General features: G+C 61.3%; 2 protein-coding genes across 8 annotated transcripts; one reads left to right on the top strand and one right to left on the bottom strand.

Moving 5' to 3' along the window:
* Positions 1–1,700: 1,700 nt before the first annotated feature.
* On the top strand, positions 1,701–8,409 carry B4GALT2 (beta-1,4-galactosyltransferase 2). 2 transcript variants are annotated; one of them, XM_053950067.1, is made up of 7 exons: positions 1,701–1,862; positions 4,119–4,505; positions 4,865–5,100; positions 5,172–5,362; positions 5,666–5,788; positions 6,878–6,982; positions 7,108–8,409. In XM_053950067.1, exons 2-7 carry the CDS (start codon positions 4,190–4,192, stop codon positions 7,256–7,258), a joined length of 1,122 nt encoding a protein of 373 aa, XP_053806042.1. In that variant the 5' UTR covers positions 1,701–1,862; positions 4,119–4,189; the 3' UTR covers positions 7,259–8,409. The 2 variants fall into 2 exon arrangements, with proteins under 2 accessions (XP_053806042.1, XP_053806041.1); XM_053950066.1 differs by lacking the exon at positions 1,701–1,862 and adding an exon at positions 1,965–1,985.
* Positions 8,410–8,896: 487 nt separating this feature from the next.
* On the bottom strand, positions 8,897–26,337 carry SLC6A9 (solute carrier family 6 member 9). 6 transcript variants are annotated; one of them, XM_053950053.1, is made up of 14 exons: positions 26,185–26,337; positions 23,623–23,769; positions 15,055–15,211; positions 14,766–14,897; positions 13,483–13,735; positions 13,272–13,404; positions 12,705–12,839; positions 12,522–12,625; positions 12,207–12,444; positions 11,984–12,118; positions 11,598–11,697; positions 11,258–11,358; positions 10,899–11,069; positions 8,897–10,689 (listed from the first exon to the last, which is right to left on the bottom strand). In XM_053950053.1, exons 2-14 carry the CDS (start codon positions 23,650–23,652, stop codon positions 10,477–10,479), a joined length of 1,902 nt encoding a protein of 633 aa, XP_053806028.1. In that variant the 5' UTR covers positions 23,653–23,769; positions 26,185–26,337; the 3' UTR covers positions 8,897–10,476. The 6 variants fall into 6 exon arrangements, with proteins under 6 accessions (XP_053806028.1, XP_053806030.1, XP_053806029.1 ...); XM_053950055.1 differs by lacking the exon at positions 26,185–26,337 and adding an exon at positions 25,505–25,597; XM_053950054.1 differs by lacking the exon at positions 26,185–26,337 and adding an exon at positions 23,908–24,011.
* Between the last annotated feature and the right edge of the window lie 673 nt (positions 26,338–27,010).

The raw sequence follows: 27,010 nt of genomic DNA, 5'->3' as shown, positions 1-27,010 counted from the left end.
GTGACACTACTGGAGCCTGCTGATTCTTGCCCTTGAACTAGGGCAGCTGCCTCTGCATGACCCCTCTGAGATCTGCTGCTCTCCTGCCTCTGTTCCAGATTGTCCTATGAGTTTTGGGGCTGCAGTGTATATTTCAGCCCTGGGTGCATGACAGTTGTGGGGGGAAAACCAAGCCACTGCCCCTGCTAGCTGTGCTGGATGTCCCCTGGGGCCAGAGGCTCTCACAGGAGCAATGTGAGATCTGTATAGTGGCAGGACACAAACTGGCCCTGCCCGGTTTGAAGAAACAGCGTCGGGTGTGAGCAGACTTTGCCTATTCTGTGTGGGAGCTGCAGAGCCATTTCATCAGACCCACACCAAGCTTAGGAAGGAGATGCCTGGGGCTGGAGAGGCTGTGCTGTGCTAGAGTTAGAAAAGCTGCTTTATGGGTTAATAATCTTCCTGGTTAGCAGCTGTCTTGAAAGACTCACCCACTTGTTTTTCAGGGATGGGTCTTGCCCTGCCCTGCCCTGCCCAGTTAGAAATGCATCTGCTGTCAGAAATGTGCATTGGTGAGATACTTTTCCACTCTCTCAATCCTGCTTGTGTATATCACAGCTTTGGCAGGGGAATGGGCCCACAGGCTCCTTACAAGGATATGAGACCCATCAGGGCTACTCTCAGGGTGACCCATAGCCTGCCTACCATAGCCAGCAGTGATAAGGTGAGCACGCCCTGTGGTTCTAGGTGTGCACGCTTGTGTTCCAGGCCTTGGACTAAACACCTGCTGAACACCTGCTGCTCAAGCAGAGGAAAAAAAGCTTAAACAAGGCTCCAGGATCTTACACCTAGAAGCAGCAGCAGGAGTTAAAAGATATTTTGGTAACCATGTGTAGGTATTGATGAGAAAAATGGCACCTGCTGAGGAGCCAAACCAAGAGCTGGAGGCATAAGTTGGACTGCTTTCAGCAGGGCTTGTTTGCAGGGGTGGAACAGGGCTGGGCTGGGTAGCTGCCGTTCAGTTCTCTTCTGAAAGGTTGTCTGCTGAAGGGAGCTCCTGAAGGGAGCTGGAAAGCCCTGGCTTGGGTGAGTAGCCAGGCATGGGAGGAGGAGGGTGCTCAGGGGACAGGGTTGCTCTAAAGAGGCACAAGTGCTGGGGAAGGGAGCTGAGCAGGTGGCAGAAGGGAAAGGCTGCAGACAGAGCAAAAACTACTTGTGGCGGGCCAAACTTGTGGTGGGACCAAACCACGATCTTTCACTGATGCCATTGTGGTAAGGAGAGTGAGATTCCCAGTGTTTCCTCGCACTGAAACATGGAAAGGGTGGTGGTGGTGGGGAAGGAGCCACAAATAGGTTGCAACGGACGCTGAGCCAGCACGAACGGCCGGGAGCGTGGGAGTCGCCACAGGTGGCTCCCTGGAAGCGCTGCCTTCCAGCAGCAAGGGAACGAAGAAAGGCCGCGACATCCAGTGCCTGTGTCCCGGAGGTGCTCGGAGGGTCCCCGCTGCCGCGCCTGGGGCCGAGGGCTGAGCATCCCGTGGTGGAGCCGGAGGCATCGCGCACCCCCGGCTGTGTCTGCATCCGTGGGATCCGTGGGCCTCGGTGCCTGCGGGACTGCCCTCCTGGCTCCGGGGCGGGCGGCGGCGGCGGCCCCGCCCGGTGCGGCGGCGGCGGGCGGAGCCGGCGTGCGGGCGCGGCCCCGTCTCCCTGCGGCTCTCGGCGGTGCGGCGGCCCGGCCGGCTGGGCCCCCCGCAGCCCCGGGCATGGGAGCCCGCGGGCCGGCGGCCGGGGCTGGAGGAGGAAGAGAAGGAAGAGGAAGAGAAGGAAGCGGCGGCGGGGGCCGCTGACCAGCGCCGGGGCGGCGCGGCAGCCCCGAGGCCGCGGTGAGTGAAGCGGCGCGGGCAGGCCTGGCCGGGCGGGTGAGGCCCGGAATGCGACCCGGGGGATGCGATCCCGGTCACTCATGGGCGGCACCACTCCGGCTCGGGAAAAAGCCTAATTCTGAGGTTGTTTCTCATTTTTAAAACAAGTTTTTGCATGTCTCGGGGACTGGGAAAAATTAGGGGGCGGGGGAGTGTTAGTTGCGCTGAATGAGGCTCCTCGCCCCACTTTTGGCCAGGAGGTTGCCACCTTTAGGGCATCGGGGCCACCGGCTCCCACCGCGCCTCCCTTCTCCCGGCCCTGGGATGTCTTGTGCGAAGAAGGATTGAGCACGGGGTTGAGCATCACCAGCCCCATGGCACATTCTGCACTGGCTTGAAACCCTGGGGACCAGCTCCCCACCCCCAGGGTGCTTTTGGCCTCTCACACCCTGCACAGTTGCTGCGGTCGGGGGAGATGACATCATATTTCATAGCCCCCTCCTTAGCAGTTTAAACACACTCATGTTGGTGGTGTCCTGTGGCCACTGCTTGATGGAGTGCTTTGCTTTTGTTCTTGCTGAGTGTTACTCTCTGCTTGCATCATGGACCATTCTATCAAAGGGCCCCTAAAACCAGCTCTGATTTTTCCCTATTGAATCCCCATCTGGCTGTTGAGACACCACCACTCCATGTACTGCACAGGTTTTTGGGGAGGGTTTCTGGCAGGTGCTGGGGCACACAGGTCCCTGTATCATGGACTGTGTGGGGTGACAAGGCAGTGTGATTGGGGAAAAGTCTGAGCAATAACAGCAAAGCTAGCTTTTCTTCAGAGGGCTACTTTCTAGACAAAAACTGGATGTGGAGTTGTGCTGCTGACACATGCCAGGACACCCCTATCCACAGGGGTATGCTCTGCATCCTGCAAAGGGAAGGTAGACATAGTTGGGGTGTTGGGCTCAGAGCCTTTTCCAGCATCTTCCTGCCTGTGGTGGGTTCCAGGATCTGCCTGCCAGGGTCAGTCCTGTGACTGGGAGAGGACACCCCAGAGCAGGGTTGGGCGAAGGATCCTGCTTCACACCTCAGCTCTGATCCTCATACCCATCCAGTGTGGCCATCACTGCCGACTCAGTGCCATGTGGCTTCCTGGGGAGCCCCACTGGACAGGACTAGCAGCTGCCAGTAACTGTTGGGTGCTACCTGCACTCCTGCTGGGGGTCCTGCTGCAGACCCCCAGCCACCAGGGTCCCCCCAGGGACCACCCAGCAGCTCTGGCCTGTCCCAGGTCCTCAGGGCTTTGTGAACCCTGGTGCCTGTCCCTTGTGATTGCTTTGCCATGTTCTAGCAGCTTCCCTAAAAGCAGGGACTAGCAGGGCAGGGCTCAGGGCAGGAACTGGGGTGCATGGCTGTGCTGTGGCCTGAGCCCTGGCAGTGGCAGAGCTGGGAAGGGCTGAATGGTTTGACTTCTCTGGGACTCTCTAGTGACTCTCCCAGCTGGCTTCCCAGCAGGGCTCTGGCCTGGCTCCAGGCGTCATGTGGGAGATAAGGGGACCCTGACTTCCAGAGTCCAGTGTCTCAGGAGGCCTCACCATCAGGAGGAGGGGAGAGGATCTGCACCACTGACTGTACGCCAGAGCCCCCTGGATGTGGCAGGGAGCCCTGATTCCGAGGGGCTGGGATGTCCTGCTTGGCTTGGCTCGGTGTCTGCCGTGCAGCTGCTCACCCGCTGGGTGCCTCGAGAAGGGCCCCTGCCAGCATGACTGTCATTGCTGCCCCGCTTTGGTGCTGCTGCTGGGGTGTAGCTCTGTGGGGAGGGAGCAGGATGGGGAGCAGGGAAGTGGGGTGCCTCAGAAAGGGGTGGCTGGTGAGAATACCTGTGGTGCTCTTGGGACATGCCAGGGTGGCCATGTTTTTGGAGAGCGTAGCCTTTGTCAAGGGTTCAACCTCGTGGGGGCTCTTTGTGGCATGTCTGGAGGTGTCTGCCTATTCTCTCTGGGTGGGAAAAAGGGAAGGGGAGTGGATCTGTCCTATTCTGGTCTTGGCCTAGGAAAGCAAGGAGGTGATTTGCTATGTGGGGCTGAGGACTTCTCATATCTTCATGGGTGTGCCTTCAGAGCAGGGATCCAGGTGCAGCATTCCCCCGCAGGTTCTCTCTGGCATACCAGCCTGCAAGCCTTTCATGTCTGCATCAGGCCTGTGCTGCTCCTGCTGTCCCAGTGTCATTTGGGCTGGGTTGGGGGCTCAGGCTTGTGGTGTCCTGAGTGTGAGGTGTCTTGGCAGGATCAGGACCGTGGCTGGAGCAGCCTCCCTGCCCCGCCAAGCGCACATGTCTGCCTGCCCGTGCCCAGAAGATGACCAGGCTGCTCTTGGGGGTGACCCTGGAAAGGATTTGCAAGGCCGTGCTGCTGCTCTGCCTGCTCCACTTCGTCATCATCATGATCCTCTATTTTGACGTCTACGCGCAGCACCTGGACTTCTTCAGCCGTTTCAACGCCAGGAACGCCTCGCGCGCCCACCCCTTCTCCAACTCTTCCCGCCCCAACGGCACCGTTCCCAGCTATGGGCCAGCCGGTGCTGAGGCCCCATCCCCCAGCACCAAGCCCAGCACCAACCAGTCCGCCACTGAGAAGCCCTTGCAGCCCTGCCAGGAGACACCTCCTGGTTTAGGTGAGACATGCTGGGTGAGCATTGGGGATGAATTTGGGCTCTGACTCTGAACATGGGGCTAAGGTGGGTGCTCATGGCTGACATCCTTATCCCCTGGGCCGTGGGCATGGCTTCCCCATGAAATAGTAGAGAAACCACAGCCTGGAACTGTATAAGGACAGCTGGTTTCAGGTTTTGTTAGCCCAGTCTCTCTGCCCCGGTTTAGGAAAGGTTCTGAGTGCTCTCTGCCCTCAGCAGTGCCGATCCCCCTTGCAGGTCCCCCTCGCTGTTTGCTTTACCACTCTGGGCAGGAGCGGCAGGTGACCATGACCCTGACCATGTCCTGTCCTGTGGGCATTGCCCTGCCCTCCCTCTCACAGTTGGGCGCCTGCTCATCGAGTTCAGCTCTCCCATGAGCATGGAGCGAGTGCAGCGGGAGAACCCTGATGTGCGCCAGGGTGGCAAGTACACCCCCCCAGACTGCCTGCCCCGGCAGAAGGTGGCCATCCTCATCCCCTTCCGGCACCGCGAGCACCACCTCAAGTACTGGCTGCACTACCTGCACCCCATCCTGCGCCGGCAGAAGGTGGCTTATGGTATCTACATCATCAACCAGGTGAGGGGGCAGGGGCAAGGGGTGGCAGGGCTAGGGTGGACAAGCAGGCATTGCTAAGCTTTGCTCTGCAGTTCGGTGAAGACACCTTCAACCGGGCCAAGCTGCTCAACGTGGGATTCATGGAGGCGCTCAAGGACGACGAGGAGTATGACTGCTTCATTTTCAGCGATGTGGATCTCATCCCCATGGACGATCGCAACCTCTATCGCTGCTACGAGCAGCCACGGCACTTTGCTGTTGGCATGGACAAATTCGGGTTCAGGTGGGTGCCCTGGGGAGCTGGGGTGTTTCTGCCCAGGCAGGGTGGGAATATCTCTCTGGGATGGCATCAGAGCAACCACCCTTGATTGCCACCTGGGGCAGGCATAAGGTCAATGGCTCAAATTGTGGACCTGAGATGGTAGAGATGGACCCAGGGCACAGAGCCCTGGATAGGAGAGTGACACAGGAACGGGTTAGTACTTGTACTTGGGGGTCCCCATGGAGCTCACCTCCATCTTTGCCTGTTCCTGGGGCTGATCCATTTGCTGTCAATGGGGCTGACCCATTTGCTGTCAACCTGCAGGCTGCCCTATGCCGGATACTTTGGCGGTGTCTCTGGGCTGAGCAAGTCCCAGTTCCTGAAGATCAATGGCTTTCCCAATGAGTACTGGGGCTGGGGAGGAGAGGACGATGACATCTTTAATCGGTAGGTGCCCAACCCCTCACTAGGACTGACTGGTTGGGGTGTACCAGGCTTCCCACCAAGTGCTGAATTAGCACTCTTACAGCACTGGTGTTTCCAGTTTTGTGGGGGATGTACATGGGCTATGTCACATATCAGGGAGGGATTGAATTACACTCCAACTTTGGGGCTGATTACCCTCATGGATGAAACTGGCCTTTCCCAGAGCGCTGGGGGCTGCAGGACACTCCTCTGCCTCTCTTGTGGCTGAAGCCTGCGGCATGGTATGCACTGCATCCGCCGGATGGTGTGCCTGTGGGCTCTGCTCCATACAGGGGCTGGGATGCTAGACTTGGATATGTCCAGGGCTGAGGTTAAAGACTTGGAAGCATCTTAGTGGTGGCCCTGCAGCAGCCACAGAGTCATTCCTGCCAGCAGCCATCAGGCAGCAGTACAGCTGCAAGCTGAGCAAAGCCCAATTCCCCCACACCCTGCTTTGGGTGGCAGAGCTGGACAATGGCCACCTCACCTCCCATGGGTTTCCCCATGGTGCTGCCCAGGGAAGCAGTGTGCAGCCAGTGGGGTGTAACCAGCCTGTAATAGCCAGACTAGCAAAACACCCTTGTAGGAGTCCTGGACACGTGGCACAGTTGTGATTTCCATGCAAGGTGGGTTCAGGGTGGGGGACAAGAAGTGTGTGGGGTTCTGAAAGAGCTTCAGGCAGCCCTTGATCTGGGCGGAGGGCTCCAAGGGAAGGGCTAGGCAGCGGCATTCAGGGAATGTAAAGGGCAGGGGCCGCAGAGGGAGGGAGGAAGGGAGGGGAGGGATGGCTGGCTGCACATGGACGGCTGCCTGTTTGCGGCACAGGCTGAATGCAGCTGCCGGTCCCTGGATGGGAGTGGCACTTCGGGCACACTGCCATGGGGCATGTGGCACTCTAGGTCATGACACTGACCTGGATGGGACCTGGCTTTGCTCATCTTGGCTTGGCACAACTTTGTTTAACCAGGGACAGGTTTATTTTGCCTGGGGTCTGACCCTGGAGGTCTCTGGGCTGGGGAATGTCCTACCCTGGTCCTCGCACACTGATCCCACCCTTCTCCTGGCCCCCAGCATATCCCTGAATGGCATGAAGGTGTCGAGGCCCGACATCCGCATTGGGAGGTACCGCATGATCAAGCATGAACGCGACAAACACAACGAGCCCAACCCGCAGAGGTGAGTGAGCCACAGGGCTGGGGCAGTTGGGACACTGGGCGATCACTAGGCTGCTCACCCCTCCAGCACTGCTGGCACTACAACAAGACATCCCTCCATCCTCATCCTGCTCTTCTTTCCACCAGATTCACCAAGATCCAGAACACCAAAATGACGATGAAGCGGGATGGGATCAGCTCGCTGCAGTACCGGCTGGTGGAGATCTCCCGCCAGCCCATGTACACCAACATCACAGTGGAGATCGGCAGGCCACCACCCCGCCTGGCCCGTGGCTAGTGCTCCTGTCACTGGGAACCCCTGTGCCTGGGGTTGGCTGGGCATGGCGAGTTTTGCCCAGCTCAAGAGCCAGAACTGGACAGGGATGTTTTCTGCCTACTCTGCTGCCTTCTGGAGACGGCTGCCCCCCAGCTGGCCCTTTGGTCCCTAGGATTTCTCCATCTCCCCCATCCCCACGAGTGTGTTTGCAGGACCCCTGCCCCATACGTGGTGTGTTGGTGGATGAGCCCAGCTGCCCTGCAAGCAGCTCCTGGCACAGAGGGAGGGGGCAAGCCCAGGCCTGGCAAGGAGCCCCCAGTCCATGCCAGCTCCTGGCTGCACCCTGGGTGGGGAGGGTGAAATCCCACTACTCTGTGAGAGCTGGAGGGTCCCCACCAGCGCTGTGAGAAGTGGGGTGCAGGCTTCCCCCTTTACCAGCGCTGGAGCCACTGCTGCCCCAGCTGGGGATGGGAGCAGCCTGGGGCCCCCAGGCAGGCAGGATCAGGGTGAGGTTGCTGCCCTGGCCAGGCACTGCCCATGCTGCTGGGCACACAGACGTGGCTTGCTGTCTTCCTCTGCTTTAGTCTGGTGCTTAGAGCCGGGCCCTGTCTCAGCTCTGCCAAACAGAGACCTCTGATTAGTGAATGCCCCTCGCTGTGCCTCAGTTTCCCCAGGGCTGGGGGGATGGCAGCTGTATCCCATCCCCCTTCCCCAAAGGCAGGTGCTGTGTGTGTGTGCAGCCCCTGTCTGCGCCTGCCCTCACCTGCCCTCCCCCCCTTTGGTGGGGGAAATAGGGCTGATTTGAACCCCCCAGCACGTCTTGGTGGGGGCTGGTGCACCCTCCAGCAGGGAGGGAATCTTCTCCTTGAGGTCTCCCCTTGTCTGCCTTCCTGCTTCCAGGCCAGGGGCAGGGGGGCTGCAGGCAGGAGTGGCCGGGACCATGCAGGGCAGGAGCCCTGTGCCCCTCCATGGGACTGGGAGCCCCAGCACCCCCTGATGCTCCATGGGGGCTAGGAGCAGTGGGGTTGGGAGCAGGGCAGCTTGCCAGGGCTGGGGGGCACCGGCGACTTTTGTACATTTGAATGTCTGACCCTTTTTTCAGCGTACGTTGAATGCAGCGTTCGGTCGTAGAGACCGGGGGTTTTGTATTTAATAAAAGTTTGAAAAGTTGGGAGGCTTTGTGGGGGTGGGAGAAAACACCATCTGATGAGGAAGTGGGATTGTGGAGTACAGAGGGGAAGTCCTGTCTGCCACCTCCAGCTGCTGGCTGGAAGGCAGAGCCCCTGACTCATCCCCTCCACCCCTTGGGGGACCCCCCGCTCACTCAGCAGTGCAGGGGGGCCTAACAAGGCGCCCACCTAGGGCAAAGTGTACAGGGCAAAGCCAGCTGCCCTTACTGTGCCATGGATATTTGCTGCCCTCCAGTCCATCTGGGGACAATGCTTTCCCCCTGCAGGGATACTACTGTCCTCCATCCTCTGCCTTACCTCCAGCTGGTTTTGTACGTCCAGGTAGGGCAAAGGACCGAGGCCGGCTGTTGAGTGCCAATACCTGGCATCAGAGGGGAAAAGAGCTGCACCCATTAAGTGTGGTCCCCCACTCTTCAACCCCTCCCACCCCTCACATGGTTCCCAAAGAAGGGCACAGCAGGACACAACCTCAGGAATATAAATCTCATTAAAATCTAGGATACTTTAGAACTCTACACCAGGAGAGACACTGGCACAGGCAGCGCTGCCCAGGGACACTGGCACAGGCAGCGCTGCCCAGGGACGCGCGCGTTATTGCTAACAATTAGAGGTGAAGAGTAGCGGCGTGACTCGAGGGGCAGGGCACGGGCACCATGCGGGAACCTGCGCCCCTCGCCGCGGCACGACGGGGGGCTCGGGACGGGGAGCTGGAACATCCTGCTGGGGCTCGCTGCCCACTGCCTCCCGCCACTGTGCCAAGCTGTGCCGTGTTCCTGTGCCAGCCTCGGGGCTGTAACATAGGGAGCGCAGGGTGCTGGCTGGGAGGGTAGCAATTGGGGTAGGGAGGATCTCATCCCATCCACCCCAAATCAAAAGCTCCAAGCCCTTTGGCTGGAGCTGGAAGACAGATTTAAAACCGCCCGGCCTTTGCCAGTGCATCCCGTTCCACTAATACTGACTGGGGACTGAGCATCCCCAGATGGCTCGGAGCGAGTGGGCTGGTGCAGCCCTTCGTGTCTCCGCTGGTACCTCTTGCTAAGCAGCAGCTGGGGGAGGCCGGTCCATCCTGCTCCCCCTTAGCACCACGGAGGGTCCTCCCCTGCCAGTGCTAGGGCTGCCACAGAGAGCTGGACCTCATCCCTGTCTGGTTACCCCCTGGCCAGGCTTAAGTACTCCCCAGCCTCCTGCCCCACCATGAGGCAGGCAGCAGCATTGGGCTGCTTGTGGCTGTGCCCAGCTTTGTAGGCAATGCCTGGCCACCCAGAAGGGCACCCACAGACCCCAGTGGGGCCACAGGGTGGAGGGGTGCATGGAGGGGAGCATCCCAGCTCACAGCCTGCACAGCCCCGGCGTACCATGCATATGTGCGTGCCCACGCACGCCACATCTGTGCCCATGCTGTGTCTGTGAAGGACACACACGTGTACACACGTGTGCTCTAAGTGCTTGTGTCTTGTGCCATCAGATCCCCCTTCCGGTGCAAGCAACATGCTTGTCCCCATCTCCCTGTGCTGGCCTTGTGCCTGGCAGCACCCCTGGGTATGACCACCTGTGAGACCCAGTAGGCTCTGAGACCCAGGCTGGGGATCCCTGCAGTGCCAACCCTTGCCATGATGGCCTTGTGCACACACAGGCCGCGGGCAATCCTGGCATGCCCAACCCTGGTCCCACCCCATGTCCTCCCCATGGGAAGGTCAGGAGGGTGCCCCATAGCAGGGCAGGCTGCCTGGCTTAGGGAAGGGGGGATGGGAGCCTGGGAGCATCCCACCCCCCCCATCCTGTGCATACCCCCAGGTCAAGGCTCCTGCAAAGTGCCTCCCAGGGCTGTGCCCCCTCCTCTCTTGTCCCAGCGTCGAGCACAAAGGTTACCGTAAACACGAGGGTTAACAAACGCCACGGGGGCAGGGGCGGGAGGGGTTAACCGGCGAGGAGGTGAGGGGGTCTCGGGGATGGGTGCTGAGAGCCCCCATGGTCCGGTGCGGCCCGGAGCCAGGCTCCGCCAGCGGAAGGTGCAAGAAGGGTTAGAGGGGGTGCGGGGATTGTGGGGAGTCACAGTCTGGAGTCCTGGCTGTGGGCTGAGCCGTTACTGCCCTGCACGGGGGATGCAGCCGCTGCCTCACTCTGGCCCTTCTCTGGCTGCAGGGGCTGCACCTCCAGGTGGGACTCGGTGGAAGGGCTGAACGCCGGGGCGTAGCGCCCGCTGCGGTGCTCTGGCAGAGCTGGGCCCCAGTCCTTGCTTGCCTTGGTAGCATTTTTCAAGCGCTAGAAAGGGAAAGGATGGAGACAAGATTAGCACCCACCATGCTCCCCTGCCCCAGTCTGCACCAACATGCCAGCACCTTCCAGGGATGCACAAACATGTGGTGCCCTATGCACGCTGCCTGCACACAACCACTGCTGACAGCTCCAGTGAGATCAGGGACAGCCCCAGGTGGGACACAGACAAAGGGGTGTAGCTCCTGGCCACCCACCTCAAGCAGTGTGTCCCCCTCAGAACGGCACACTTTGTAGATGGCGTAGATGGGGATGCAGATGACGGAAGATAGTGCCATGAGGAAGCCAATGCTGATGGCCCAAGTGGGGTAGACATACTCATTGTAGGAGATGGGCCGGTACTGGATCACAGTGAAGACCAGGATGAACTGGGAAGGGATAGGCAGGATCAGCCAGTGGGGAGCAGCCAGCTTGCTCTGTGCCCCCACAGCTTCCCTGCTCTGCCCTATTGCTGGTCTCCTGAGCTCAGCATCCTCCTCTCCAGGGAGTGCCGTGTCCAGGTGAACTCCTCACTCCCTCCTCCCACAGCCCAATGCCCCATAGTTGCAATGCTCACAAATATGATGGCAGGTGAGATGAAGCGCCAGCAGATCTGGAAGAAGAGTGGAGGAGGAAAGCCCAGCATCATCTCAATGTCCTTGAAGTAGTTGCGGTGTCCTGGGGAGAAAAGTGACCATCAGCCCTGGTGGTGACCTGAGCCCCCTCACCACCCACCCAGCCCCAGCGCCATCGTCGTGGGAGCCATGAGCCCCCCAGGCCGCGGCTCCTGATTGGGCAACAGCCTCCCCCATGTAACAGAGCAAACTGCTGATTGGCCAGCTGTTGGGGCAAACCCTTCCCCATTGGGTGGCTGCATCAGCCCTACTGTCTGATTGGCTGCGGGCAGCTGCACCTACCATAGATGTACATGATGGCCACACACATGATGCAGGAGATGACCACCAGGGAGAAGCTGGCGGCGTAGTTGTCCATTAGCAGGAGCCAGTAGATGCCCGCCTGGAAGACAGATGCATTGGCACCGCTGCCCCTGCGGTACCACTGCTGCTGGCAGGGCATCAGCACAGCCATGGTGACTGTGCCAGCAACACACAGCTCAGATACCACTGCCACAGCTGGTATGGCAATGCCTGATGCCACAGTCAGCAGAGAGACACTTAATTCTGGGTACTGTCCCCAGTGTTGGCATGGCAAGACCAGGCCCTGGCTGTCACTACCATCACAGTGGATGTGGCTGATGAAAGTGGCCATGGCACCCTGTAGCAACAGTCCCATGGTCACCTACCTGTGTAGTGAGTGGGACGCCCAGCAGGAAGCCAGCCACAGCCACTCCCAGCGTTACGAAGGTCTTTTTGCGGATGATCCACTCATTGCCCACCTCATCCACAATGGCCGTGACCAGAGTCTCCAGCAGGCAGAACTACATAGGGGGCAGAGGGGGCAGCATGTCACCACCTTGGCCCCACCATGCCACCCCATCTGAACATGGTGGCCCCAACACGACCTACCTGTGTACCCAGCCCCAGGAGGATGAGCATAAAGAAGAAGAGAATGGACCACAGTGGTGAGATCGGGAGCAAGGTGAGGGCCTCAGGGTAGGCGACAAAGGCCAGGCCTGGCCCGTGGTCAGCCACCTTGGAGACATCCACACCCAGGTGGTTGGCCATGAAGCCCAGGATGGAGAAGATGACGAAGCCAGCATAGACGCTGGTAGCACAGTTGGTGATGCTGATGATGATGCTGTCCCTATGGGAAGAGGAGTCAGGGCCGGCAGTGGACACGAGGACAGTGGCAGGGCTGGGGGACTGCGGTCGAGCACTTACCGGTAGCAGTTGTTGTTGAACTTGTTGTAGGAAGCCATGGTGATGAGCCCGCCCCAGGCACAGCCCAGCGAGTAGAAGATCTGTGAGGCCGCATCACCCCACACCTGTGGCAGTGGGATGGTCAATGCTGTGCCCCCAGCCCCACTCAGCCCTGGCTGCCTGCCACCCTTTGTCCCTGCTCACCTTGGCATTGAGGATCTTGTCCCACTGGGGCGTCAGGTAGTACATGATGCCAGTGACGGCCCCCTCCAGCGTGATGCCGCGCACGAAGAGGATGGTGAGCACCACATAGGGGAAGGTGGCCGTGAAATACACCACCTGTGGGGCAGCACCTCAGTGAGGTGGGGATGGGGGCAGGGGTGGGGACACAGGCAGGTATGGCTAAGGTGTGGCTGTAGACTGGGGTTACGGTCCAGAGTGTGGAGTGACAGACCAGGAGGAGAAGATATGGTCCAAAGAAGGGACTATCCTGAAGGAGGTGAGACCATGGCCACATGGGAGGAGCTATGTCCAGAAGGGATGCGGCCAGGTCACAGGGGTGTGGCCTTTCCCAGAATGGGAGGAGCACACAGAGGGCAGGGTCAAAGCTAAAAGAGGAGGAGCTGTGCCCAGAAGGGATTGGGAACATGTCCACAACAGGAGGTTCATTCCCAGTAGGGGTGGGGCTATGCCTAGAGTGGACATGGCCATCTATCCTGAAGGCATGTCCACACCCCCAGGGAGGGGCCTGGAGAGGGAACACACAGGTACCTTCCCCGAGGATTTCACGCCCTTGATGAGGCAGAGGAAGACAACGACCCAGGAGACACCAAGGCAGCCCAGGAGGGGTAGCCGAACCTCGCCCAGGTTCCCGATGTCATCCGACAGGTTCAGCACATACCTCCTGTATGGGGAGGGGGCAGCAGCGTCAGTGGGGCCCAACCATCGTCACTTCCCCATCCCTGATCCCAGGCCCTGGTACCTCCAGTACTCCTCGCTGGGGCTGGTGCGCTTCTGGGTGGTGTTGAGGAGCTGGGTGATGTTGAGGGCAGCACGGCTGGAGAGGTTCCCATCCAGCACCCCCACGCAGTCAGGCGTGTTCCAGGGGTTGCTGCAGTACGTCCAGGGCAGCACGCGCGTCATGGACACAAAGAAGTAGTAGAAGGCAATACAGATCACCACGTTGTAGTAGATCCCGATGTATGTGGACACCACCATCATCCCGTAGCCCACGCCTGGGAACAGCACCGGGGAGGGGTGAGCGGCAGGGTGCGGCGGCACGGGCACGGCGCACAGCACCAGGGGTTGTGGCATGGGAGGAGTGGGCTGCATGCAATGCTGTCACAAGCCTTGCAGCCATGCTGTGGCTCAGCGTCTGGCTTAGCCACACATGTGAGGAGCACTGTGCATGGGATCCTCTAACTCCAAACGAGCCTAGTGGTGCTGAGGGTCCCCTTGGACACATGGCAATGCATACAGACTGCAGGCAAACTCTTGGGGTCTGCAGCCCAAGCAAACAACTGGATGGGGGTCACTCCTGGCTACAGTGACTTTAGGCCTGCAGTTATCTGGTGGCATGTGACAGGCCACATGAGCACAGGGAAGTGCACCCCAGGCTCAGCATGCCAGTGTACAGGGCACACAAAAGTGTGTGCATGGGCTGCTTGCACTCAGACATGACATTGTGGGCATGTCACCTGGCAGGCAGCCTGCAGGTGTGAGCCAGGGGAGCCAGCAGCATAGGAGCACACCAGTAAGCCAGGAGATGCATCTGGAGCAGGGTCCAGCCATGGCAGGGCAAGCATGTGGGCACAGCACCTTCTGCCTATGGTCCAGGGAGATGACTGCAGGAGCAGGCCCAGAGCTGGACATGCCATAGTGTGTTCAGGGGACCTGAGTGACCTCTGCAAGAGTGATGCGCTGGGGACACGTGTGGCATATGCAGGGATGTGTGTGTAATGCCTGCAGTGGACGTCAGTGCAGGGCTGGCGTTTGCGCAGGAGATGCGACGTGTGTGCAGGGGCACGTGTGATGCGTGCAAGGGATGCCAGGCAGGCTGTGCAGGGCAGCGTAGCCAGGGTGGCCATGTGCACAGGGGACCAGGGCAATGCAGACTGTGATCTATGCGCAGGGCATGTGTGTGCAGGTGCCTGCACTGGGCCATGTGATATGCCAGAGGTGTGTGAGGGTCACGCCAGCTGCCGGGCACTGTGACAGCAGGTGTCCCACGCTGGCCTGTGTCCGTATGGACAGGCATCTCCTTACCTTTGAACATGGGGCTGACCCTCCAGACGCCAAGGCAACCCTGGCTGGCAAACTGCCCAAAGGAGAGCTCCATGAAGAACAGGGGGATGCCGCAGAACACAAGCATGATGAAATAGGGGAACATGAAGGCACCTAGTGAGCAGGAACCAGAGGATGAGTGAGCAGTAACCCCAGGCACAGCTGTTCTTCCCATGCCCTGCACTACCCCAAGAAATACCACGCAGGGCTGGAGTGCACACCCCCACACCTGCCCAGAGGAACCCCACTCCCCTGGCACCCTGACACCCACCTCCCCCATTGCGGTAGCAGAGGTATGGGAAGCGCCAGACGTTGCCTAGGCCCACGGCATAGCCCACGCTGGTCAGCACAAACTCGATCTGGTTGCCCCAGTTGCCACGCTTGACGCTCTTCTCCTGCTTGCCCTGCTCCCCGGGCACAGCGCCATTCTGCGGAGAGATGCCATGGGATGTGTCAATTGGGGACCCCCCTGCTGGCCCCATTGGAAGGGTGACAGCCGCCGAGCAGGGCTGGGAGGTCCCCGGCATCGTTCCCCATACCGCCCCCCTGCCTGTCCCCGCCGCCCGCCACGCACAGCCAGTGCCAAGGAGGGGGAGGGCAACGGTGTCGCCCCCCCACAATGAATGGCTCTGCCCAGAGCCCGGCTGCAGCAAAGGGAGAGCTTGCAACTCATACAAAGCAGGTCCAGGCGCCAGAGCACAAAGGGGCCTCTGTTCTCAAGCCCCCCCTCCCTGCGCCCAGGGAGAGAGGTCCTGCTGGGTGGCCACTGCCCACGACTAGGGGAGAAACTGCAGGACCCCCGCGTTGAAGGAGAAGCCCCCCTCGATGGGAAGTGAGGTGCAGTGACTAGAACTGGCAGAGGCCCCCCTGGAAAAAGCACCCTGCTTCAGCCAGGGTCCTGCTGCCAGCTCAGCACTAAGCAAGGGCACCATGCTTAGGGCAGCTCACAGGGGGTCTCAGGCAGTTGGGTCCCTTGAATGGACAGCCCCAGTGCCCAGCTGTCTCTCACTGCAGGGGAGTGGGGGGGCAGGGGGACAGAAGGGGGCAAGAAAGGGCACTTTGTGTAGACTGCCACACAATGTGAGCTCACACCAAGGAGGACAACAACAAAGGAGATGAGTGCCTGTCACCCCAGCAGGGATGGCACCCGTCACCCCATGGCTCTGTCCCAGCACAGCCCTGGGGTCATACTAATGTCCTGCATGGATGGTGTGGAGCTCTGGCAGGTTAGGCTGAAGGTAGATGGCATTCTGCAATGCAGGGGTGCCCCAAGCCCTCCCCTCCCCACCTGAGGCCAGGTGATGGATGGGTGCATGGGGTGAAGGTGCTGGTTGCCAGTTCATAGTCCCACAGCACCCATGCTCCTACAGGAGCAGCACAGGGTGCTAGGAGCCTGTTGGAACTCCACAGTGCTGGTCTCACCACCCCGGACACCCCAGTGCCCATGCCCACCTCATGCCTCTCCCCCCAGCTGCCCCCCACAACGGCTGACCCCGGCAGTGAGCGGGCCACAAATGGGAGCCGTCACTTTGGATCTGCTCACGCCGGCGGGGCGCGGGCAGCAGGCGCAGTGCACCTAACCGTATCATTTGATTAGGGCCGGCACAGCCGGGACGTGATGCCCAGCGACTCCGGCACCGCGCTGCCAAACAAAGCCATCTGCTGCGAGCGGGGCCCGCACGCGCCGCGGGCTGCGGGGGGGCTGCAGGGGAGCAGGGCTGCAGAGAGGGGCGAGGGGGCATCGGAGGGCACTTTGGGCAGGGCTGTAGGGGCAATACGCTGCCGTGCCCAGCCGGGGGACCGGAGTGCCCCCAGCTGACTCTGTGAGCCAAGGGGCCATCAGAAACAAACTCACAGCAGCTCCAGGTGCTGGGGGACCTCCCTTCCAGCAGAGGTTCTTATTGTGGGGTGCTGTGCAAGAGCAGGACTCAGAGGTCCCCAAAGCAGGGGACAGGACACTGGCAGTGTCCCCATGCCAGGGCACATTACCCACTCGAGCAGACTGATCCGATCAGGAAGCCTCTGATTAAGCTGCTCGCACTAACAAGGCTCCTAATGAGCAGCACAGCCAGCAGGAGTGGGGGCAATGCTCCAGCCTCCCTGACAAAAGGTCTGGTGAGGGGACCAGATACACTACATGGCCCTGGCTCAGCCAGGAGCCCTGGTGCCCACGGGGGACCTCATCCCTGTTCTAAGCCATCACTCTGCTCAGGTGACCCCCCGGCTTCACTTCCAAGCCTCATGGAGCACCCCAAATTTGAGTTGCCTGGCACCAGTGCCATGAAACTGTCAGGCCTGCGCTGCTCCCTCCTCCTTTCCTGCAGCACTGGGCTTTGGTGCACTTGTCCCCAATAAGGGGGCAGCCACATGTGTGTCCATGCATGCACAAGTGAGCACACGTGCGCAAACACTTGCATGCTCACCCATCAGCTCACTACAAGCCCCCCCCCCCCCCAAATCTAGAAAGGTCATACTGTCCTTTACACTCATCAACCACCCTCCCAACCCCACATGATAAAAAAGGAGGTGGATAGAGAGAACCCAGACGTCTGGGAAGATGAAACTCCCCCCCTTCCCTGCTATGGGAAAGGGAGAGAGCTGAAATGCAAAGGGAGAGCTGCCTCCCAGCAACAGTGCAGTCTCTGGAGGGACCAGGTCCTGCTCCCAGGCCCCAGATTTTCTGTGCATGTAACCCAATGCAGCTTCAAAGGATGCCTGGCTTGGGTGACAACATCAGGGAGGAGGAAGGATGCCACAGGCACCCCAAATGTCTCCAGAAGGGAAGTTCCAAAAGGGAATGTCCAAAACATCCCAAAAGGGGACATTCGGGGTGCCCAGGGTATCCTTCCTCCCCCTTCCCCAGGGAACCCCCCATACATCACGGCCAAAACTTCCCCAGCCCAGCAAAGCAGGCATCATCCATCACCCTGCCTGGCACCAAGGTCTTTCTCATGCTAAGCAGCATCGACTCACACAATGACAGCTTGGCTGGGGTGCCCGGATGCGCCCCACTTCCCTAAGGGGCCCTGATTTATGGCTGGTCAGCTTGTGATGGTGGCAGGGTCAATACTGGAAAGGGATGTCCTCATGGGAGGCATCTCCAGCACGAACTCCCTCCTCTTTTTTCCCCATTCAAACTGTCCACATGGGGGTATGCCAGCCCAGCCCTCTGTGGGGCACAAACCTTATCCAGCCCCCATGAACCAGTGAGGGGCCCCAATTTCTCCAGAGGGTGCCCTGCAGCCTCCAACTCGGGGGCTGCTGGGGCTGCTCCTGCAACACCAGCAGAGGGTACCAGTACCCCTGATGTCATCAGCCTGATGTCATTGCTCATTGCCATGGCAATGGCAACAAACTCACAGCTTTTTTAGGCAGGGGCTGCTGAAAGATAGAAAAATATGCTAATTACATCATTTGCCACAACAGTGGCTCTTCCAGGGCAAGAAAGTGGGGTGCAGGATGCTGGAGGCAGATGAACCCCAACCTGAGGTGGGAGTCCCAAGGCATGGAGGGATGGGGTCACTTAGAGAGGGGGTGTCCTGGGTACCCTTGCTGACTGTCAACTGATCCTGGGTGCTGAGGGCCCTATAATCAGGCCCTGCACTCCTTGTCGCTGGTACATGGGGTAATGAATCCACAAGTGTCATCCCTGCATCTGAGGTTGCTGTGCCCTGTGCATCCTGACTCTGCCAGCCTCACCAGCACATCCTAACTCTCCCTACCCTCTCTCTTTGGTGCCCAGCCCCATGTTTGCCCCTATCCCAGTGTAGCAGAGACATGTTGCAGGAGAAAAGGCATCTGGCACGGTGCTGGGGACAGTCCCAGGGCTGGGGTAATGCAGTGATGAGGGGCACACCCAAACCACAGGACCTCCCAGGAGCATTACACTGCCTTCACCACCCCTCATTGCAGAAGGCTGTCTAGCCCCAGTGACAGCCCTGAGCATGCTCTGCGAGCCACCAGTACTGCCCTGGGGGAAATGAGGCAAATTTGACATTGCTCACTGATGCCCATGAAAGGGAAGGGGGGGGGGGGAAAGGAGGGTCTTTGCTACATTCTGCCCCTGCAGCACTGAGTTGCAACCCAGGTGCTGTGCACCTCTTCTGCAAAATCAGTAGATTCCAGGGATACCAAACACACAACTGTCAGGCAATCTCTTCTTGCTCCCAGCACAACTGAGGCCATGGAGGGGTTTGGTGCCATACTCTGCCCTCCCTCCCTGCAGCACCCCATATCAAAGGCTGTAGGGTTTGTGGGTACCTCTCCAGCATGCCATGGTACAAATCTACAGCTTCAGCTCCCCCCTGCAGAGCCACCACCCCAAAGACAGTACAAAGGGTTTTGGAGACCCATGAGTGGTGGGGGGACAGCGCTGGCATGGCCACCACTCCACTTGGCCCACCCCCAACTCTGCCCCCCAGATCCTGCTCTCACCTGCCCACTGACCTGCTGAGAGGGTCCAAGGGGGCCTGGCTGCTCGCAGCTGCCATCCGGGGGCCCAGGCTGGACGGCTCCGTGAGTCCCCAGCTTCATTGGCACCTCGGGCTCCGGCGCAGCAGCAGCCACCCGCCCTCCCGCCTTCCCCCGCCCACTGCCTCCAGCGCTTGGCACTGCTCCCCACTTGCCTCCCAGCCAGGCTCGGCCCCCTGTCGCCCGCCCCGATGTAGCACCGGCACCCCACCATGCCACCTGCCCTGGCACCATGCCTGCCTGGCCCGCCCCTCAGGCACTGCCGTGCCTCTGCTACCCCCCACGAGCTGTACCCCCACGAGCCAGGTGCCCTCCCTGGCTCGTGTAGGCAGGGCAAGGCAGAGCAGGCAGCACAGCGGGCTCAGCCCTGTCCCACTTAATGAGGCCTCATTAGCGGGGTCCAGCTGCTCACAGCCCTGCACGCTCCAGCGGGCAGCACTGCCCTCCCTGCGGGCACCGCTGCCCGTCTGGTCAGGGCCAGAAGCTGCTCTTGGAGCATAGCAGAAGATGACATTCCCTCAGAGCCCTCTATTTCCATGCCTCAACATCCAAGCCCTACACATGCATTCCTGCCCCCATGCCCATCATCCACACAGCAGCTTGGCCCTGCATGCCCAATCTGAACCCTGGGCATTCAAGGGCTGCAGGAACAGGGCATGGCCCTACCTGGGGATAGGGGCACAGGGACAAGCCTGTCTGCTGGCACATCCCCAGCCTGGTGCCATGCTACTTCACTCAACGTCATACTACTGCTGACATCATGGGGCCTCCATGGCAACCCTCACAAGGTCACTGCCCCGAGGGGGACCATCTGGCTGGCAGGAGGGCTATGCCACGACCCCTTCACTGCCCAGGCACCCCGCAGCCTCCCTGCTCACCCCTTTGCCAGCGCGAGGTGGGACCCTGGTGGGGTGGTGCGTCCCATAGGAGGCCAGGCAGGGGGTGCCCTGCAGCCAGGCTCGGGGTGCCCCAGCTGCTCTCAGCCCTGCGTCCTGGCTGGGGAGAGTGGCCAAGGCGCCAGCGACGCATGATATGCACCGAGGGCGGGGGGACGGGCCGGCGCTTTCGGGCAACCATCTGGGGTCCGGGCAGCAGCGGCCGAGGGCGCACACGTGAACAGCACACGTGTGCGGGGTGGGCATTCAACCTCGCACATGCCAGCACCCAGTGCTTGTTCCTGTCCCCTTCTGCACCAGCCACCCAGTAGCTCGCCATGTCCTACCCATGGGATGGCAGCACTCAACCGTGCCCCCCAAGACGTGCAAGGCAAGAGCCACCCCATGCTGTGCCAGCCCCAGCGACCCCAGCCCTGCCCTACACGCAGCCAGGCAGCTCTGTGCCCAGACACCCTGCAAGGTGTGTGGGCACCTTGTGGGCATCCCTCCATGACCCAGTTCAGCTGCAACACTTTGCCTGGGCCACCTGTGTGCCACCACCACGTTTTGCCCTGGGCACGTTGGTCCCCCTGCCCCTTAGAGCAGCGTGAGCACAGCAGGACCCACCGCCCTGTCCTGGGGATGCCAGACCCTGTGCCAGCCTTGCCCTGTGGGAGCAAAGTGCTGCTTCCCTGGCAGCCCAGCCAGCAGATGGAGGAGACAGCCAGCTGCATGGAGGCACACTGCTAGAAACAAAGGACCCTCACCTACCCTGGCATTCTGGTCCCCAACCTGGCTGGCTGGTGGTGCTGGGGCTGAACTAGAGAGACAGGGGCGATGGGTGCATGGGGGGTGGTCCACAGGTCTTCCAGCCCCCTGACACGGCTGCAGGGTGACTGGGGTAGGAATGATGCCCGGGGACCTGTTCCAGTGCCACTATCGCCTAGCTGAGTGCTTCCCGACAGGGCTGCCTTTCTCTGGCCCCATTCTACCAGGGCAGACATGATTCTCCCGGGGCGTTCAGGCAGAAAAATCCCCCGCCAGCCCCCCCATCACTGCCCCTTGGTATTCCGGGAAGGGCTCCCGCAGCCAAAAGCCACTTCCGCAGCTCTTGCCGCTGGTCGGTGGCACTGCGCCGCTGGGGGTGTCTGGAACACAAGGGACCCCCCGGCCCCTACCCCCCTTGCAGTGCAGTGGGAGCAGTGCCCCAGTGTGTAATCAGGGTGATCTTGGGTGACAGCAGGAACCTACCTGAGCTGGGCAAGCTGCAGCCAAAGGCTGCCTGGCCGTGCCAGCAAGGCAGCCCTGGGAGTCAGGAGCCACTGGCAATGTTGGAGTCTGAACAAAGCACCCCAAGGACAACAAAACAAAATGTCCTTAAAGGCCTGGGAGGGAGAGGCAGTCAGACCCTCCCCTGTGGCTCACAGGGAGCCCCTCTGCCCAGCTACACAGGGGCTTATCCAGCCCCTGGAGCCGACCCACACTCCACTGGGTATCCACAGTCAGAGCATTTCTGGGGTTTGGGAGAAGTAGGGTGGGCACAGCCCCTCCCAACTGCCTTCTGTTTTGGAGTAAACATTCAGAGCTTCACAGGGGCACCCAAAAACACAGATCCTGCAAAAGCAGTACACATCACCCTTGTTCTCCAGGCCCCAGGTGACAGGTGGGGAAACTGAGGCACAGCTGACATTACCCACCTACTGCCTCCATCACTCCTGTCCCTCCCCAGGTGGGACACAGCAGGCACTGTAAACTTGTCCAGCCCCAGGCACTGCACACAATGCTGGGCAGGGGTTGCATGGTGAGAGCCGAGCTGGACTGGGGGTGGTGGGGGTGGGAGCTGCACCTGCAGGCAGGGATGAGAGGACAGGCAGGAACCAAACTTTACGAGGTTACTGGCAGGGCCCTGGAGGCAGGCCGAGGAGATTATGTTCCTTTCCCAGGGACTTGGGCAGCTCAGTGGTCAGAACCTGGCCCACTGCAGCTCCTCCTGGTGCTCATAGGATGCAGGAATGGGGATGCTTCAGGAGCAGGGATGCTCTCACGGGAACCTACCCTTCTCCCCACAGAACCCATAGCAGCAATGCCCCCTGCAGCAGTATCCTTGCACCCTGCAACCAGGGGAGGCCCAGGAAGAGGTCTGAGAGCCAGGGCAGCCATCACAGCACGTGTCAGGCCCTGTTGCATGTGACACCCTCACCCTGGGGTGGGCTGGTCAGGTACTTCTCAGAAGTGGGTTAAAGATTTATGGGGAGTGGGTGGGCACTCCAATGTCTGGCTCCTGACATGGGTATTGGACTCAGCCCTCGCCCCAGTGCGATGCTGACTGCTCTGGTCATAGCAAGAAAACATCAACAGCATGGAGTCATGGCAAGCGCCATGTGCAGAAGTGCCAGGACAGACCCCTGACTGTGCCCAGATATATCCTCAGCACCTCCCTGTTACCAGCCCAGGGTTTCTCCAGAAGAAATCTGCCTTCCTATCCCACCAGCTGCCTCAGCCCCTTCTCTGCTGGGGGCAGGATGGGCGCTGGGCTCCCTGCTGCAGGCACAGCCGGCAGGGCCATGCTGGGACACACAAGCAGAGGAACTGTGTGCACGCGGGCGCGCTGGAAGCACTTGCTGGAGCATGCCGCTCCCCTGGCTCTTGGCTTCCCAGGCAAACGCTGGCTCCCAGCCCTCCAGCTGGAGTGTGCAGCTATTTCAGGAAGCCCCCCGGGAAGGGGAGGGCCCAGTGACCGTGTCAATTTCAGCATTCAGCTCCTATCTTTTGGGAAAAAGGGAAACAGCCAAGCCTAGCCTGAGGGCTCACCTGCCCAAGGCAGCACAGCAGCCTGTCACAGGAACCTGAGCTGCCACAAGCATGGGGCCATCACAGCCTTCCAAAGACATGCAGTGGGCAAATCCCACATCTGCCCAGAACACCGAATCCACCCCTGTGCCAGGGGGTGCACGGCAAGTGCACGGCAGCTGACAGCACCCTGAAACACATGGCTCGTGAGGATGGAAGGTCAGGCACCACACCAGTGCCCAGAGAAACCTTCCTCTGCCACTGCACCATCCTAGCAGCCCAGTCTCAGAGAGCCCACTGGGTGAAGGCAAGGAGAAGCACCCACAATGTGCCCCTCTGGAGCCACCTGGCTTGGAGGAACACCTGGACCCTTTGCCGACAGCAGGCTGTAGAATTGCCTGCCTGCAGAGCTGGGGTGGGTGATAAGGCTGGGCAGAGCGCCTGAAAACAGGCGATAGCATCTCCAGGCACAACAAAACACCACACCCGAAGAGCCCCACAGGCAACAGGCTCATGGAGAGAGAGCATCAGCCCAAAAATCATCATGCTGGGAGAGCACCATGGTTCCACAACCCCAACTGGAGATCCCGGGAGGGCACACCAAGTCCTACGGGAGCCCCAGTGTCTTGCTCCCTGCGCCAGGCTCTCTGGGTCCCCGAGGCAGTGGTGCACTACCAGCCCGCTCCCCACTCCCCTGCACTTACCAGCAGCCCCTCACTGCACTTATCGGCCATTCCTGGAGGCTGGAGCACGGTGCTGGCTGCCCAGTGCAGGGTCCTTTGCCTGCCCGCTCTCTGTCACGCTGCCTGTGGCACCAGCGCTAGTGTCCTTCAATCCACTGGCAGAGCAAGCTGGGCAGAGGGGAGAAGACACCAAGAGAGATGTGACTGGTGGGGTGGGCACATCCCCACCCCAGGCCTCTCCCTCCCTCCCTCCCTCCCTCCCTCCAGCAACTGGGGGGCTGTGCCAGGCAAGTCGATCCCCTCTACCTGCCCACTGGGTAGCAAGACTCCTGGGGGAGGACGCAGGGCCTGGGGCTGGGTGGGTTGTTGGTGGGGTCTCTTTCTGCTGGCTCCCAGCCCCTGCAGCGTCTCTGAACCCCCTGGCATCCACACGAGCGGCGGCTCCCAGGTGTTTCCCAAGAAGCAGTTAAAGATTTACCCGGTGTGGACAGACGACCTTGCGGACAGCTGGCTGCTGGCCCCCCGGCAGGTGGGCGTCAGGGGCCGCGGGCAGGAGCGGGGGCCCCTTGAGCTCTCCCCCAGCGAGAGATGAAGCTGAAGTGGCTGCAGCACACGACAGCGCCGGGACTGGGCGCAGAGCGGGGCCAGTGCAGGGCTCAGCTGCCGCGCAGGACACAGATGGGAAACGATTGCCTTCTGCCCCGGTGCATCGCATGCACGTGCAGCGCAGGGGGGCCGAGCCGCTGGGCTCTGCCGGGTGCCAGGTGCTGCTGGACAGTGCACGGGCACAGGCATCTGTCTCCCGGCCCTCACCCTGCCCCAGCCTGGGGCTGCCGGAGGCCCCAGGGGAACACTGAGGCCTGACCTCACTGGAAGGGACAGACGCTCTTGCAAAACACCAGTTTGATTGTCTGTGCAACAAGCACTGGTGTTTGCAGATCCCACACCAGGGCTCAGTACCCTTGCCGGCTGAAGAAGGACCCCTGACCCGCACTGAGGGTCTCTGACCACCACCAGCAGCAAACACCCCAGGGCCTATCCCCAGGCTGCCATGACTCTGAAGCAATCAGCAGAGACCTTAAGACATAAGGAAGGAGCATGGGCAGTGTAGATAAGGGGCGGGAATCCAGGGGCTGTGGCATGAACCCCCAGCCCCTCCAGCGCAGACAGGCTGCTGCCGGCAGATACCGCAGATGCTGCACCCCACTGCCAATGTCCTCCTCAGCAGTCCCTGCATTTCCAGGGGAATTGAGATGTCATCACTGCCACAAGCCTGGCTTCTCGCATGGCACAGGGACCTCTCAAAGGTGGGAGGTGCAGGCTCGGTGAGCAGACCTCCCGTCACACACCTACTGCCAGCCAGCCAAAAGCTGCCCACACTGCGGCCCTGAATTCACACCGGGAACTAATCCCGTGCTCTGGGAAGGGGGAGTGCCCAAGGGGCCGGACGGCTGCCACTCCCCTCGGGGTCTGCCAGGTGCTGATAAGCCTCCATGAGCACCGTAGATGCCGCTGGTATTGGCTCCCAGCTTGACAAGGACCGAGCGCGAAGCCAGCGGTGGTGTGGCAATGGGACGGATGCAAGGATGCCCGAGGCTGCAGCGTCCTCTGGGACAGCCCAACAGGGACAAGGATGCAAAGCACCGGTGCCACGGGGTGGCTCTCCCACAGCTGCGGGATGCCATGACAGACCAGAGGGCAGCGCAGCTCGTACCTAGAGCCGGCACGGGTGGCAGGCACCCTGGAAATGGGGACACCTAGGCACCCACAGGGGCTCCCGTACAGCATGTCACACCTCGGCGCGGGGACGCAGCACACGGCACCCAGCGGAAGGCCACGGATGCCCGACCTAAGGATGGAGCCCCCGTCCCTTCTCGCCCGGCGGGAGGGCGGCCCGACGCACCGGTACAGCCGCTGCCACCTGCGAGGCCATTTCTTCCGCCAGCATCCGCCGGGCCCACCGCAACCGGGATTCCCCGGTGCCCGCGGAAGGGGGGAAGCGGGCCGGCCTGCCGCCGCCATGCTCCCCTGCCGCCCCGCGGCGGCGGCTCCGGCGCCGGCCCCGCGGGCAGCGCCCGCCGCGCGGCTCCCTCCCGCCGCCGCCGCCGCCCGGTGCAGTACGGTGGCGGGGGGGGCCCGGTTACATCAGCCGCCACGTGGTGGCTGCTCCGCCGCCCCGCCCCGGCACATGCCCGTGGAAAATTACCGCCAACCCCCCCGGCCGTCACCGAGCCGGGCCGCCCCGGTGTCCGGCGCTGTCCCCGGGAGCGGCGGCGGCGGTCCCGCTCTGCGCGCCGCGCCCCCGCGCTCCCCCGGCACCGCGCCGCGAGAGCAACAGATGCGGGACCGCCCCGCATCCCGTTATCCCGCTCTTCCGCTCCCGACACCATCCTGACGGGTGGCCGCTCCCGGTGCGGCTACCGATGTCCCCGAGCCCGCCTCTCCGGAGGCCCTTGCCGCCCTCGTCCCCTTTTCATTCCTCTTCGGCAGCCCACCCACTCCTCCTCCCGTCCCATCCCCAGTGCTGCTACGGCTGCTGGAAGGGCCGGGCACTCGGTGCCGGCGGAGGTGCGCGCTCCTTACCGTGCCCATGCCGACGCCCGGCCCCTCCCGCCGCGCCGGGTGGGCCCGCGGGGGCGCCGCTCCGCCGCGCCCAGCCCGGTGTCCGTGTCAGTGCCGGTGCTCCACCAGGCCCGGAGCCGCCGCCGCCGGTGCTGCCGAGTTAATGAAAGTTTGGAGGTCGGTGGGGGCTGGCGCCGCCTCTCGCCCCCGCCGCCGTGCTCCGCCCCCCGCTTCGCCGCGCTCCCCAGCGCCCCGCCTCGGCACCCGCACCGCGCCTCGCCGCACCGGGGGCACCGTGGGCACCGCGGAGGGCGAGAGCGCACGCGGTACTCCGGGCAAACGGGCTACGTATGGCAGGCACACACACGCGTGGGCACACGGGTACACGCGGCACACACGGGCATGCTGCACGCATGGACATGCACGGGCACACTCCGCACTTGGCGCACTTGGGCATGCACATGGCATACTTGGCACACATAGCCACCGGTATCCCACAGGCATGTGGACGTGGAGGGGCATATGCAGGCTTGCACAGGCATGTGGCACATGTGAATGTACATGGGAGGTATGGTCACACAGAGGCTCCCACTCCGCACGCATGCATCCCCGCACACACACATCCCTGCCACACGCATTTTCACACCCAGAGGAAGCGCCACACGCAGCGCGCGCACGCTGCCAGGGCACAGTGCCATGGCAATCCCGGGCGGTGGGATGGCCGCAGGCTCCAGCCAAGATGCGTGAAGTCACTCTGTCAATTGTGCATGTGTGCATTGTGAGGATGTCTGTTGCACACGTGCGTGTCACACAGCTGTGTGCATGCCTGTGCATGCTGCAGCAAGTG

This window comes from Vidua chalybeata, chromosome 9 (genome assembly GCF_026979565.1).
Source record: "Vidua chalybeata isolate OUT-0048 chromosome 9, bVidCha1 merged haplotype, whole genome shotgun sequence".
Taxonomy (NCBI): domain Eukaryota; kingdom Metazoa; phylum Chordata; class Aves; order Passeriformes; family Viduidae; genus Vidua; species Vidua chalybeata.
Note: the sequence above shows the minus strand (reverse complement) of the source record. Positions and strands in the feature narration are given on the sequence as shown.

Bases quoted from the DNA above. Each gene is read 5' to 3' on its own strand.
- B4GALT2 (XM_053950067.1), top strand. From the start codon at position 4,190: ATGACCAGGCTGCTCTTGGGGGTGACCCTGGAAAGGATTTGCAAGGCC. The intron at 5,101-5,171 runs GTGAGGGGGCAG...TTTGCTCTGCAG, and splicing joins GTATCTACATCATCAACCAG to TTCGGTGAAGACACCTTCAA. The intron at 6,983-7,107 runs GTGAGTGAGCCA...TCTTTCCACCAG, and splicing joins AACGAGCCCAACCCGCAGAG to ATTCACCAAGATCCAGAACA.
- SLC6A9 (XM_053950051.1), bottom strand. From the start codon at position 19,316: ATGAAGCTGGGGACTCACGGAGCCGTCCAGCCTGGGCCCCCGGATGGC. The intron at 12,840-13,271 runs GTACCTGTGTGT...GCTGCCCCACAG, and splicing joins GCGTGAAATCCTCGGGGAAG to GTGGTGTATTTCACGGCCAC. The intron at 10,690-10,898 runs GTGGGTGGCCAG...TTCCCTTTCTAG, and splicing joins AGGGGGACACACTGCTTGAG to CGCTTGAAAAATGCTACCAA.